This window comes from Chanodichthys erythropterus, chromosome 7 (assembly GCF_024489055.1).
Source record: "Chanodichthys erythropterus isolate Z2021 chromosome 7, ASM2448905v1, whole genome shotgun sequence".
NCBI lineage: Eukaryota > Metazoa > Chordata > Actinopteri > Cypriniformes > Xenocyprididae > Chanodichthys > Chanodichthys erythropterus.
Window position 1 is genome coordinate 36,657,763 of NC_090227.1, and position 13,176 is coordinate 36,670,938.

General features: G+C 37.7%; 1 protein-coding gene across 9 annotated transcripts in view; it reads left to right on the top strand.

Annotated features, from left to right (window-relative positions):
- The first annotated feature begins 2,106 nt into the window (after positions 1 to 2,106).
- The window catches only part of cbfb (core-binding factor subunit beta), a 45,449-nt gene continuing 34,379 nt past the window's right edge, over positions 2,107 to 13,176 (top strand). For all 9 annotated transcript variants that reach the window (XM_067390420.1, XM_067390424.1, XM_067390421.1 and 6 more), the window contains exons 1-3: positions 2,107 to 2,532; positions 3,171 to 3,257; positions 4,845 to 4,961. In XM_067390420.1, the coding sequence (XP_067246521.1) occupies positions 2,455 to 2,532; positions 3,171 to 3,257; positions 4,845 to 4,961 (282 nt within the window). In that variant the 5' untranslated portion in view covers positions 2,107 to 2,454. The remainder of the gene's footprint in view (positions 2,533 to 3,170; positions 3,258 to 4,844; positions 4,962 to 13,176) is intronic.

The window sequence follows — 13,176 nt, forward strand, 5'->3', positions numbered from 1 at the left end:
GCCTTACTTATTTGAAAAAGAAATTCAGATATTTTGTTGTAAATTTAAAAGTAATGCATTACTTTACTAGTAACTTGGAAAAAAGTAATCTGATTACGTAACTCAAGTTACTTGTAATGCGTTAACCCCAACTCTTCATCCGCTTAAACAACTTAATGGAAACGCACCTAATTCACATTTGTGTTTCCTTTTTTTTTGCGAACTTTGAAAAGATACGCTTCATGTTCGGATGGAAACCCAGCTAATGTTGTTCATCACTAATGGCACTAATGCAGGCCTAACACAACATGAGTGTTAATATGAGAACATACATTAGCGAGCCAAGGGAATATGTGCACCCAGTTGCTGCTAATGGGTGCTAAACTAATAATTGCTTAAGCCAGGCTCAGACTACAGGAGTTGTAGTCCGATTTACCCTTCCCAACAATCAGAGAAAAAATGTTGTCCAGGACATTGGTCGGTTATGATGTTCGGCCCAATTTATCTGGTAATGTTCGGTGTTTACAAACTAAATCTTAAACCTGCCAATCTTGCAGACACATCGGGACCGCACCAATATTATCAAACATGTTTGATTTTTAGGATTTTAAATCGGGATGATTATGACTATTATTACATCTGTACTTTCACATTAGCCAATGAGAGACAAGTATCCATGAAGTCTGAGGCTGGCTTTAGGTAATGTAAGCTTTTTCATTGGCCTTTACACACATATACACAGTGTACATTTACTTTACAATTAGCTATAATTTAGGTAAAATTAGTTATTTTGTTTGTTTTAATTAAATTTAAGTTAAATTAGGTGGGGATTATACCATTTCAATCTGACATATTTTCCACAATTACTGAGAACGCATAACTGTCATCTTTAATGTGGTTTTTCCACAGATGGGTGTGTTTAATGGCAAAGAAATAAACAACATAGGAAGTAACCTAGAACCCAGGCTGAGTTCAGAATGAACAAGCTACAAATGCTTTACCCAGTGAAGACAGAAGATTCTCCGCTCATCATCCTATAACTGTAATGTCATACATGCCGTGATATTCTGACAGTTGAAGCGCTTAAAACATATTTGAAAGTCGCACACTATAGCTGTGGTAAGCCGCACAAAAGTGATGCAATCTGTCTGCTAGATCTGACAGGGCTTCGAGGCCTTTGGATGTTTCTGATACTCTGTTCACTTCCCCATTCTCGGTCTCTTTTCTCAACCTCCCCCCTCTGTCCTGAGGGAAGTTGCAACTTCAAAACATGCACAATAAAGAAAGATATGTCTCAACACCCAAATATTTACCACATGTTGTAATACACTCATCTTCCCAGGAACATTCTAAAATCATTATAGAAATCTATCTATCTATCTATCTATCTATCTATCTATCTATCTATCTATCTATCTATCTATCTATCTATCTATCTATCTATCTATCTGTCTGTCTGTCTGTCTGTCTGTCTGTCTATCTATCTATTTGTCCGTCAATCATCCATCCATCCATCCATCCATCCATCCATCCATCCATCCATCCATCCATCAGTCTGTCTATCTTGTGTATCTGTCTTTCTGTATATCTATCTATTTGTCTGTCAATCTATCTATCTATCTATCTATCTATCTATCTATCTATCTATCTATCTATCTATCTATCTATCTATCTATCTATCTATCTATCTATCTATCTATCTATCTATCTATCTACCTTCTGTGCATGTTTGTTTATCTTGGGTGGAGTACAAAAAGATGTGGATGTCTCAAAATTGATTCATATATTAAAAGAAAGCAAAATATAGGCCTGTAATATTTGACATCTTCATAACAGTGTGAACATCCTCTCTAATGAGAGCATGTGTCATTTTTTTGTTTCTAAGAAAGTCCCTTAAAATGATGCGTTTATAAATACCGCGCTGCATCATCTCTATCACAGGTAACAACTTTAACCTTTCCGTAGGCTACCTATTAAGACTACGAGAAAGAAAACAGCCGAGCATCTCGCGCAATGAAGTTGTGGTGTATTTAACGCCTGCGCACACACGGTCCGTAGTGGAGAGAATTGTGAATGGGGGGAGTATTTTGGGTGTACAGTCATAAGTCGGACTCCGAGGAGCCAGGAAGTAACTGTGAGCCATGCAGCTCATACGACGGATAAAGTAGCGCGAGCGAGCGTCTGTTGTCAGCAGTCGGAGATCACACGCGCGAGAGTGAGGAAGAACAACAAGCCAACTGCAAATAACTGCCAAATCTAGTGCAGTACAGATCACAGACCTCACAAGAGGCGAAATCCGAACAAGGTTTTATTTTTTTAAAGAACACGAAGCTCACTTCAACACACTCCATCATTAGAAGAAGAAAAAAGACGGAAGGAAATAAGAGCGGGACTGGCGAGTTTCAAGGCAACGCTTCACTCTCTTTGCAAGTTTAGACAAATACAATTAACAAAATTGATCAAAACGCGTTCAAGATGCCTCGGGTGGTCCCGGATCAGAGGAGCAAGTTCGAGAACGAGGAGTTCTTCAGGAAACTCAGTCGCGAGTGCGAGGTGAGCTCGATTCATCCGAGACATTTGATAAAGTGGCGGAAATAAAGTTGCACCTCTCGTGTGACATAAAAACAAGCGTGTCATCGCCTCTTTCTTTAACAGCCTCTGTGTGGCGACCACTAATGCTCACTACTGAGAAAAGTTTTAACCTTCCGTTCACGACAGAATACCAGGCTACTTTGTATACGGGCTTTCGCAAGTATCTACCAAGAAGAAGAAAGATGTAGCGTAATACCTGTAAGACGCACCTTTAACTCTAGTAGGCTAGGTTTGTTTACTTCTGATGCAAATTGAAAAATACCATCAGGCATTTTGCATTTCAAATCTTCAACATTTTCTTATAGCCTGCAAACATGGTATAATTTTTAACAAATGTGTTCACCCCAGGCCACAAGTTCTATAAAATCCAACCCACTAAAATTAAATAGTGGAATCAAAGTCAAATCCTGCAAGAATAAAATCATAACTTTCTTTTGACTACAATAACTCAAGTTGAAAAATCATAAAACTGAGTAGCCTGCCAGAACTTAAGAAGATAAAGATGATATTATGAATGAATATTTTACAGTGCACTCTAATGAAGACCTTTAATAATAGCACGTCTCATTCTTTTGTTGTTCTTTCATCCCTGTTTACAGATTAAATACACCGGTTTCCGCGATCGACCGCACGAGGAGAGGCAGGCGCGCTTCCAGAACGCGTGCCGTGACGGCCGCTCAGAGATAGTGAGTACACGCACCTCACAGCACCGGTCAGTTACAGCATACTGACCCCTGCATCATTGCTGGCAACTCAATATTTAAACACATTAACGTGATTAGACACCCGGAACTGTCACGTCATCACCACATGTTCGAAAGTATGTTCAAAATACTTCCTCATATGTAATGAGCGCCAAACACTGCACATAACAGTTATGATCCATATCCTGTTTTACTGACCTATCGTTGAAGTTGTTGTATGTATAATTAATTAATTATTAGAACTACAAGTAATTAAACAATGCTAAAACACAGAGCCTCTCGGCTCCATCAGAAACGCGTCTCACGGGTGCAGATGAACTCGGACGTGTCTAATTTGCAGTCTCTTTAAAAATACCTTCAGACTGCATGTATTTTTTATTTTTATTTTAAAATTTTGTTTTATTTCATTAATATATATTTAAATATATTTTGCGTTTTGCACTAAAATCGCTTTGTGTCTTTGACATGGTCTGGCTTGTTTATCTCTTTGTTTGTATCTCGTGTCTTCAGGGCTGTTTGAGATAGATTTAGCTCCCCATAATATTTCTAAGAATAGATGAGACAACTGTTACGATATTTCAGATTATTTTTATTTTGTTTATTACACAATTACACTCCAGATAGATACAATAGATTCCACTTGGCTACAGCTTTTCACTTTTTTATTTAATTCGATTTTACAGGCTGAATTTCATTTCAAGCAGTAATAATGAAAAACATTACTAAAGCATTTCTAATATTAAATGGAAATGAAATAATTATATTGTGTTTGTATGTTTTCTACATGTTTTGTGAGGCAGTGTTTTCTCACCATGCTGTCTAATGCAGCTGCATGGTGCTCTTTAGTTCTTTAATCAGTAAAATGTGGTCATGTTTGGCCTTATTTGCCCCTAATGTCAACAGTAGTTTAAATGCTGAGGCTCACAGGCAAACTGGTCTATTACAAAAGCTAACTTTCCTCATCTCTTTACGTCTTTGTATGCATTGTGATGATGTTGAGTATTGATTAATATAATTATTGTTGATGTTTGAGCATATGAGTGAGAGTGAATCAGATGTTTTTTAATTAAAATGCAAGACAATTTCTGCGAGACAGTTTAGTATAAAATCCTGTTTTTTTCTTGAGAACGTTATTGAATTATTGTACCATAATTCAAAACCTTTACAGCAGTCCTGCTGCTATTAATGCAAGTGAGGGGCTGCATTTAAAACAATTATTGATTTTGTACTCCTCTCTGTCTCTGTTATCTCTCTGTCACTCATTCACTCCTGCATTCTGTCTTCTCTCAAACTCAGTTTGGTGCAGCCCAGTTTGCCAGCAACGAGCGTTGGTAAAATAGAATCAGATGTGTGTAACTCAATACCTCAAATAGAGAAAATGATGACTTGTTTTTTTTTTCTTTCACCCTTCATCCCCTCCTCCCTTTTTTTTTCCTGATGTTTTGAGCGCTGGCCTTGGCTCCAGGCATTCTCCTCTCCTCTCTGATGTGAAAACAGAAATGACGGGCTGCATAATTTATGCTCGGGCCTGGCTTTCTTATCCTGTTTGTATTGATTTCCCTCTAAAAGGCTTTTGTGGCGACCGGCACCAACCTCTCGCTGCAGTTCTTCCCAGCCAACCTTCATGGGGATCAGCGGCAGGCGCCCACCCGAGAATATGTGGACTTCGAGCGGGAGACAGGAAAGGTAGTCCTGACACTCTTTCTCTGTATTTGTAATTATCACCCCCCCCCCCCCCAAAAAAAAACTCTCACTTGCTTCTCTCATCCCCCCCTTTAAAAAAAAAAAATCAGATCATGAACATGTACACACTCTCATTCAATTGTGTAAAGGTGTGTGGGATTATAGCAACACTTTCATGAAAACTTAAAAAAAAAAAAAAAGGCACATGCATGATTTATGAAATCTGAGGAATGATTGAAGAAGTCATTTCTGTTTCTCTTTCGTCTTTTCCTTCCTTTACACACAGCAGAGGAAGTGTGTCGCTTTTTCAAACCAGACGTATCCATGGTTTAGATGGGCAAAAGCCTTGATTTTCCATAATGATACGTTTCTCTCTCACACATCTCAAGGAAAAATGAACCCTTGAAATATTACACTGCAGACAGCAAGAAAAACAGTCCCTCTTGAATGAAACATGGCACCGGTTTCCATTTTATGTTTAACTTTTGATTTTATTTCTGTAGCAGTATTATTTCAGACACGCTCATCGGTTTTAGATTTTTGAATAGGTCTTTCAACAACTCCCTCTTGTTTCTCTGGATTTAAGGAATGCATAGCCTCCCTAAACCCATAAGAATGTAAAATAAAACCATACTGCACTGCACCGTCTTCATTCCATTTATAACCTCTATTAAAGTCTGTATTTATTTCTGTTATTCTGGTTAAGGCTGTCCGTGCCTGTCAGAAGTCTATAACTATAAGTTTTGCCACCTTTGTGAAGTCACTTTTAAAATGCATTAGTTCAGCAAATTTAGTGTGAAATCCTGTGACATTAAAGGGATAGTTCACCCAAAAATTAATTTTACTCACCCTAATGTTGTTCTTTACCTGCATGACTTACTTTTTTTGTGTGTTTCCATACAATGAATGTCAGAGACTTCAGAGTGACTAAATGATGACACAATTTATTCCTTTAAGCCGCTCCATGTTCATTGAATCTTGCTCAGCGTCCAGTAAATCAGAATCTCAGGTAGATTTTTCTCTCGTCGTATCTCTTCTGATACTTAACACTGTAAAGAAAGGGAAATACGTAATTGACACCATCAGTCATGCACTCTGTCAGCTGCGTTGTCCGCAGATGCAGCGATCACTTTCTTACCGTGTCTGTCACACTTACCAAATGCGATACAAATTTAATTCAAGGCTTCTAACGCTTTAAAGAGTTTGGTGCCGAGATGTTTACAGTTCATAAAGGCTGATTAGGAAGTATGCCGTCGGCACAACAGCTTTATGGATGGTCGCACAAGACCAATTAAAGGAAATGCTCGGGCCGGATTAAATAGCATTTTGCCATAGGTTCTTTTAAGGTCACCCCCGAGGCCTTTCCCTTCAAGCCTTTGTGTAGAAGAACGTTAGTGCGAGACATTAGAGAGGCACTTACTGGCTTTGTTTGTGTTTTTACCACAAGCCTCTTGCAAAGCTGCTGGTGTTTCTTGCACTGTGTTGGACAAGGAAGCCTCTCTTCACGGACACTGCCTCACTGAGATGCACTCATTAAAAATGCATCCGTAAGAAATCAATGGACCTTTTGGCCCCGAGGCTGACGGACTAATCTTTGGCTGTTAATTATTTAAAAAGGCGCGAAGGGTGTGTGCGTCGATCCCCGTGCTGACGGGCAGCCGAGCATGCGTGTTTCTGAGCCCGGGCTCACTGGTAATCCTATCCACCTGTCTGTCACCTCTGCCAGAACTCAGATCCATGCAGCTTTAATGAGCCTCACACCGTCTGCCTTCAAAATACAGCTCAAGCGATGCATACCCCTACACTTTCTAGCTCCTACCCGACACACAAACTCAGAGCGCTGTATCCAGCCATGTTGGATTGTTGCGACTACCTGTTTTGTACTATTTTCATGCTTTCGAAAAATGCAAAATCTCACAATATTTACTTACTTTATTTGAGTTAGAAGGCATGATGGGTCATTTTAATGTATTGGCCGTTTGATTTCGTTTACAATAAAGTACTGTGTTGGTGCCATGGTGGTATCTATGGTGATTACCAAATTCATATATCATGGTATTTACGTGGAATGCTAAGGAAATTCTTCTTCTTCTTCTTTTGTTTTTTTTTTGCAGAATAATGTTGTATAACCGCACTGTAAAAAACGGTAACCTGCAGCTTTTGTTTTTATATTTAAAGCGTTAGTTCACCTAAAAATGAAAATTCTGTCATTAATTACTCACCCTCAGGGCGTTTCAAACCCGTAAGACCTTCATTCATCTTCGGAACACAAATTAAGATATTTTTGATGAAATCCGAGAGGTTTTTTATACCCCATAGACAGCAATTTAACCACCACTTTCAAGGTCCATAAAGGTACTAAAGACATCGTTAAAATAGTCCACATCACTACAGTGGTTCAAACTTAATGTTATGAAGCGATGAAAATCCTTTTTGTATTTTTCTCCTATGTTGTTTACGTTCAGCGCTTCCAGGTTCTGCGTCAGAACGGCGGCTCAGTATTGGTCGACGCTGTTCACGTGAGCAGCACGACACATGCGTGTGATGCTGACGCAGGAGCCGGCCAATAAGGAGTCGGCGTTCTGACGTAGAACCTGGAATGCGCTGGACATGAACAATGTAGGAAAATGACACAGAAGAGAAGATACTGTTGAATAACCTTGATTTTTTTGTTTTGTTTTTGCGCATAAAAAGTATACTCATCGCTTCATAAAATTAAAGTTGAACCACTGCAGTCATGTTGACAATTTTAACGAATTTTCACTTTTGTGTCAACCAACCCTTTAACTCTTTAGCTTTGTTTGTGTAACCTAATAAATGAATGTAGTTTCAGTGAGTAATATTTTTGACATATGTTATGCTTTACATCATGAAGTACATTTATTTTACATTACAGTAATTTTCAGTTTTTAGTACATATTTCAGTATGTATTACCACTTAGTTTTACCACTATGTTACTACTATAGTACTACTATGGCTTTTGGCCATGTACCATGGTATTCTTTCAAAGTACCCTGGAGTACAAATGCCATTGTACATGAATTTTATAGTATAGTATTAGCACTCTATTATTATTTATTTATTTATTAAAGGAAATCTGTCTAAATTTAAGGGCTATATCCAAAAACATGGTGTTACCCATTCACATGCCCAAGTAATGGCACAGTAATGCCATGTTGTTGCTTTTTATAATGTTATAATGTTGCACTGTAAAAAGTGAGTGAATCAATCTACCTACCTTCCTTTGGTTGCATCAGTGAAAGTCATTTTAAGGGACCAATCAGGTAGAAAACATTTTCACCAATTGTTGTTGCAACAACAACTGTGTAATTTATCCCCTTATCTGGACATGTCTTGTGCATCCTATAGTCATTGTTTTAAATCACCTTTAGAAGTTGTTGAAAAAAACAATGACCTTAACAAGTGCTCTTGACAGATTTATATCCATGTAACACTTTTGAGAGTTGGAGTTTCCTTTCTCTTTATTTTGGAAGGAAATCCTGAATGAACAAACTTTGCTGATAAGGTCTATCCTCCCTTCCTTTCTCACTTTGTTCTTCCTCCTCACTTACATGCCCTCTGTTTTCCTTTCATCCTTTAATTTTCTCTCTTTTTTTCTCATCTACACACTCACACTGTGAACGTCTGACATGGTGAATTCCCTGTAGAGCGGTGAGTGTCAGACTGGGAGAGTTCATGCGTGCGCCCCAGCCTCTGCTCCTAATTAAACTGATTGTTAACCTTTTCTGCAAACAGATCCCTCTCAAGAGCTATGGTTTTAATAGACTACAGCTAAAATATTACCCTAACCGGAAAGCACCCAGACTCGCAGTTGATCCTAACATGCAAAACCATGTGAGATATGTGCTGCCTGTCATCAGGAATGTGCGATCGCTGTCTGCCTATTGGCTGAGGTGTCCTTGCATGACTGCCGATTGGTTTAGTTCTCACGCCGTAAATCAGTCATCAACGTCTCATTTGTTACTCACAATGCCGTGCGTGTGTTTTGCTGCCAGATTTCCAAACTGTAAAAGCAATTTAGAGATAAAAGCAGAGTTTTAAAGAATATGTGAAAAACAGCGAGACAAGAGCACCTTAAATATTTGGCTTCACAAGCAGCTGCTTTGATGATATGCCTGATAAAAAGAAAAAAAAAATCATTATATTAACTTTGAAATGTGCCATGAAGTATTTTATAGTTGGGATTTAGTTATTCACTCTGAATTATGAACTGACAGGTATTATTTTAGAGGACCACATACTTTTTTGTTTCTAGGCATGCGCTAACTGATTTTAAAATTCTGGCTGATATCGAAAAGCTGATAATTATTTTCATGTTATGACCAATATATGTCTGATAGTAAACCTTTATATCATTTTGCGTATATTAATTAAAAACAAAACACTAAAATTAATTGTCTTAAATGCTACAAGTAAATTTGATCATCATAACATAATAAACTAGACATAAAAACATAAAAAATTAATATTCATTTTGAGTTTCACTAAAGATTACATCAGTAAACAGTGTTATTAAAATAATATGAAATTCAAAAGGTGCCATAATGATACCACTTCAAGCTTTGGGCTTTCTCAAGCCAACATCAAAGTTTGTTCACGAACCTTAGCTTCTATTTAATATAATAATGCTTTTAAAATGAGTAAACTTTAAGTGAGCATTGGATGATGAAAAAAGTCATCTAAATCTGAACAAAATCTCTAATATTGTTAACTGATATGATACTGATATATATCGCACATCTTAATTTTCTCATATTATTTTGCTCCTTATGGCCCTCACATTATTAGCGTGTAAATGTTTTTCTCCTCTGATGAACTCAAATGTGATGAAAGACTCGACACCCCCCCCACCAGAAGCGTGGCTCTTCTCCATAAAGTTCTTTCTCCATAACTCTCACCTTTCTCTCCTCTTCTTTTCTCCTGGTTTGAAAACACAATCGTTGCCAGCAGAAGCTGTGCAGGGCCAGTTTAAACTTGGCCTGTGGCAGGGGACAGTATTATCTGAGTGGGGCGGCGGAGCCCCCGCAGCACAGCTTAAGTACAGGCTCCTAGTGTCACTGCAGGCTAATGGGAACCAGCTGTGGGGGAGGTTTAATTTTAGCGGTAGCAAGCACAGCCCCAGGGAGGAGATTTTAACCCTGTCCCAGCCAGAGCTCCTCAGAAGCTCCAACAGCAGCTTTCCCTGTGCAGCAACCTTAGTTTAGACCGAGTCAGGTATTCCATCAGCCCAAAATAGCCCAAAAGTATACTGAATAAGTACTTTATTGACCATGTGACTAGATAAAATGTGATGCAGAAGGCAAATGGGAAGTAAAGGGAATTCCATTTTATCTTGGTGGATCATTAACATGCTTCATTGAAGGAAACTTTATCAAACTTTTTTTCTTTGATGCAAATGGTTCATATGAGCAACACTAGAGTTTAGTCTAGTAGCTTTTGGCTCTCTGTAAACTATATTGTGCCATTTTTCCTGCACTACTATTACTAGAGCAAGAAACTCCCTCCCTCCCTTTCATGCAGCTTCTGTCTCCACCACTTAAACTCAATCTTGTTGAAATGTGATCTCCTCTGAGATGGAGGCTTCAGCTGTAAGGCTTTAAGGAGATCTGATGCTTGGCGCTGCTTCCTCCTCTCCTCCTTCTTTCCTCTTTTCATTCGTAGTGCTCGTGTGTGGTTTTTTCACTTTTTTTATGCAAAGCAGAAATTGGGTCCGTCTGCTCGGGCCATGCCAAGAGGCTTTGGTTTGTCATTCCACTTCGGGAGGGACAGCTACAAAAGAGTAGTAAACTGATTGGCTAAAAAAGATTCCAACAGCAGCCAGCTCTTGCCCAAGACCCTCCGCAGAGCACTGGTTGGTGGGCTATCGAGAACTCTGGACTGCATAAGGTGACAGACGGATTGCTAGCGGAATGAAATACAAATAAGCCATGTCATGCTCATATTTTAAGCTGGGATGTGCATTTAGATTAATTTTATTTTGTACTGTAACAGTGTTTTGATACAATGGACCCCAAAATATGAATGTATTTTTCCAAAAGTATAAAGATTTACTATGTGTGAAAAAGAGTGATTTGCTTACTTAAATAATTGACCTACTACAGTATACTGAAGCCAAAGCAAATTATAATAAAATAAAATAGTGATTTTGCATTAAACTTTTTTAAAGTTTTAAGTGAACCTTAATAGCACTTAAAAAAATTATATGTATGTATGTATGTATATATATATATATATATATATATATATATATATATATATATATATATATATATATATATATATATATATATATATATATATATATATATATATATATACAATTGTACAAAATATTTGTGTACAATATTTTTTTCAGGATTATTTGATGAATAGAAAGTTCAAAAGAACAGTGTTTATCTGAAATCTAATCTTTTTTAACATTATAAATGTCTTTACTGCCACTTTTGATTGATTTAATGCATCCTTGCTAAATAAAAGTATTCATTTCTTAAATTTCTTTTCAAAAAAAAAAAAAAAAAAAAATTCTTACTGACTCCAAACTTTTGAATGGTAGTGTATAATGCTACAGAAGCTTTGTATTTCAGATAAATACTGTTCTTTTGAACTTTCTATTCATCAAGGAATCCTGAAAAAAAAAGTACACAACTGTTTTCAACATTGAAAATAATCATAAATGTTTATTTAGCAGCAGATCATCATATTAGAATGATTTCTGAAGGATCATGTGACACTGAAGACTGGAGTAACGATGCTGAAAATTCAGCTTTGCATCACAGGAATAAATTACTTTGTCAAATATATTTAAATAGTCCACAGTTATTTTAAATTGTAATAATATTTCACAATATTACTTTTTTTTTTACTGTATTTTTAATTAAATAAATGTAGCCTTGGTGAGCAGACGAAACTTCTTTTAAAAACATTAAAAATCTTAGTGGTTCCAAACTTTTGGACTGTACTGTATATACATATGTATATATGTGTGTGTGTGTGTGTGTGTGTGTGTGTGTGTGTGTGTGTGTGTGTGTGTGTGTGTGTGTGTGTGTGTGTGTGTGTGTGTGTGTGTGTGTGTGTGTGTGTGTGTGTGTGTGTGTGTGTGTGTGTGTGTGAGTTTTAAAATTAAAACCGTCTTGAAGCTGCCTATGGGTCACTTGTATGTGTTATATTTGAAAACACTAACACGTAAAGAACAATTAATCAATTCAAAAAAGGAAAAAAAGTTAAAATGTATGTATTTTGTAAAATTGGCTACAATGTTACATCATCAATAAAACTTTTCAAACAAGCCAACTTCAAACAACTTTTGCTTCTACTTTGAAAACAAAAACAAAAATTGTAATTAATACTAAAATGCATTTTAGTATTTCGAATAGTGTTTTTACTGGTCAAAATATCTGGTGCAGAACAATCAATGACTTAAAGAGCTTTGACTCTGAAGGAGTCTGATTGTGTGCTTTATTTGAAAGGCACAGGGGAAGAACTTGTTTTTCTGTATTCTACGTATTTATGTGATGAAAAATGCAACAGTATGTGCGTGTCTCTGATTCGGTGCCAGTGTGCAGGCCCCTGTGTCGGAGCCACACTGAGGCGTGGTGTTTTTCTCTTTCAGACTCTATAAATCTTCTGCATGTCTGTGTGTGTAAGAATGTTCGCTCGGGGGCAGATATCACGGGGAAGAATCGGACTAAATGACTCCATTATGAAAGGGCTGCAGTCTGAGGCCTCACCACAGGAATTGGTGTTTTAATAGTTTTGCGTTTCCAAAACTATTAAGCTTGTATCCAAGTCTGATGTGAGTGTGTGTATCGAGATGCCGACTCTGACTCACGCTCAGTGTGGGTGTATGCTTCATTCTGCACCCCTATTTGTATTATTGTGCGTGTTTACGTGGGTTTGGTGAATACTCATTATTCTGTATGTGTGTGTCTGTTTTCATACATTTTCCTACGTGTGTGCATGTTTACATGCTACGCTTAGCAAGCGCATCTCCATATTCGTGACTAGTCATGTACCGCGGAACATGTTGTAGAGCTGCATGGCGCCAGTTTGACAGTTAACTCCAAGGCAGAGCACACGGGGGTGGTGGTGGAGGGGTTCACACTCATGGAGCCACGCACAGATGCCGACTGGAAGAAATCAAATGAGGAGCAGACGAAGGCCTCTCATCTTCATCTCTCCTTATTCCAGTCAGCTGAG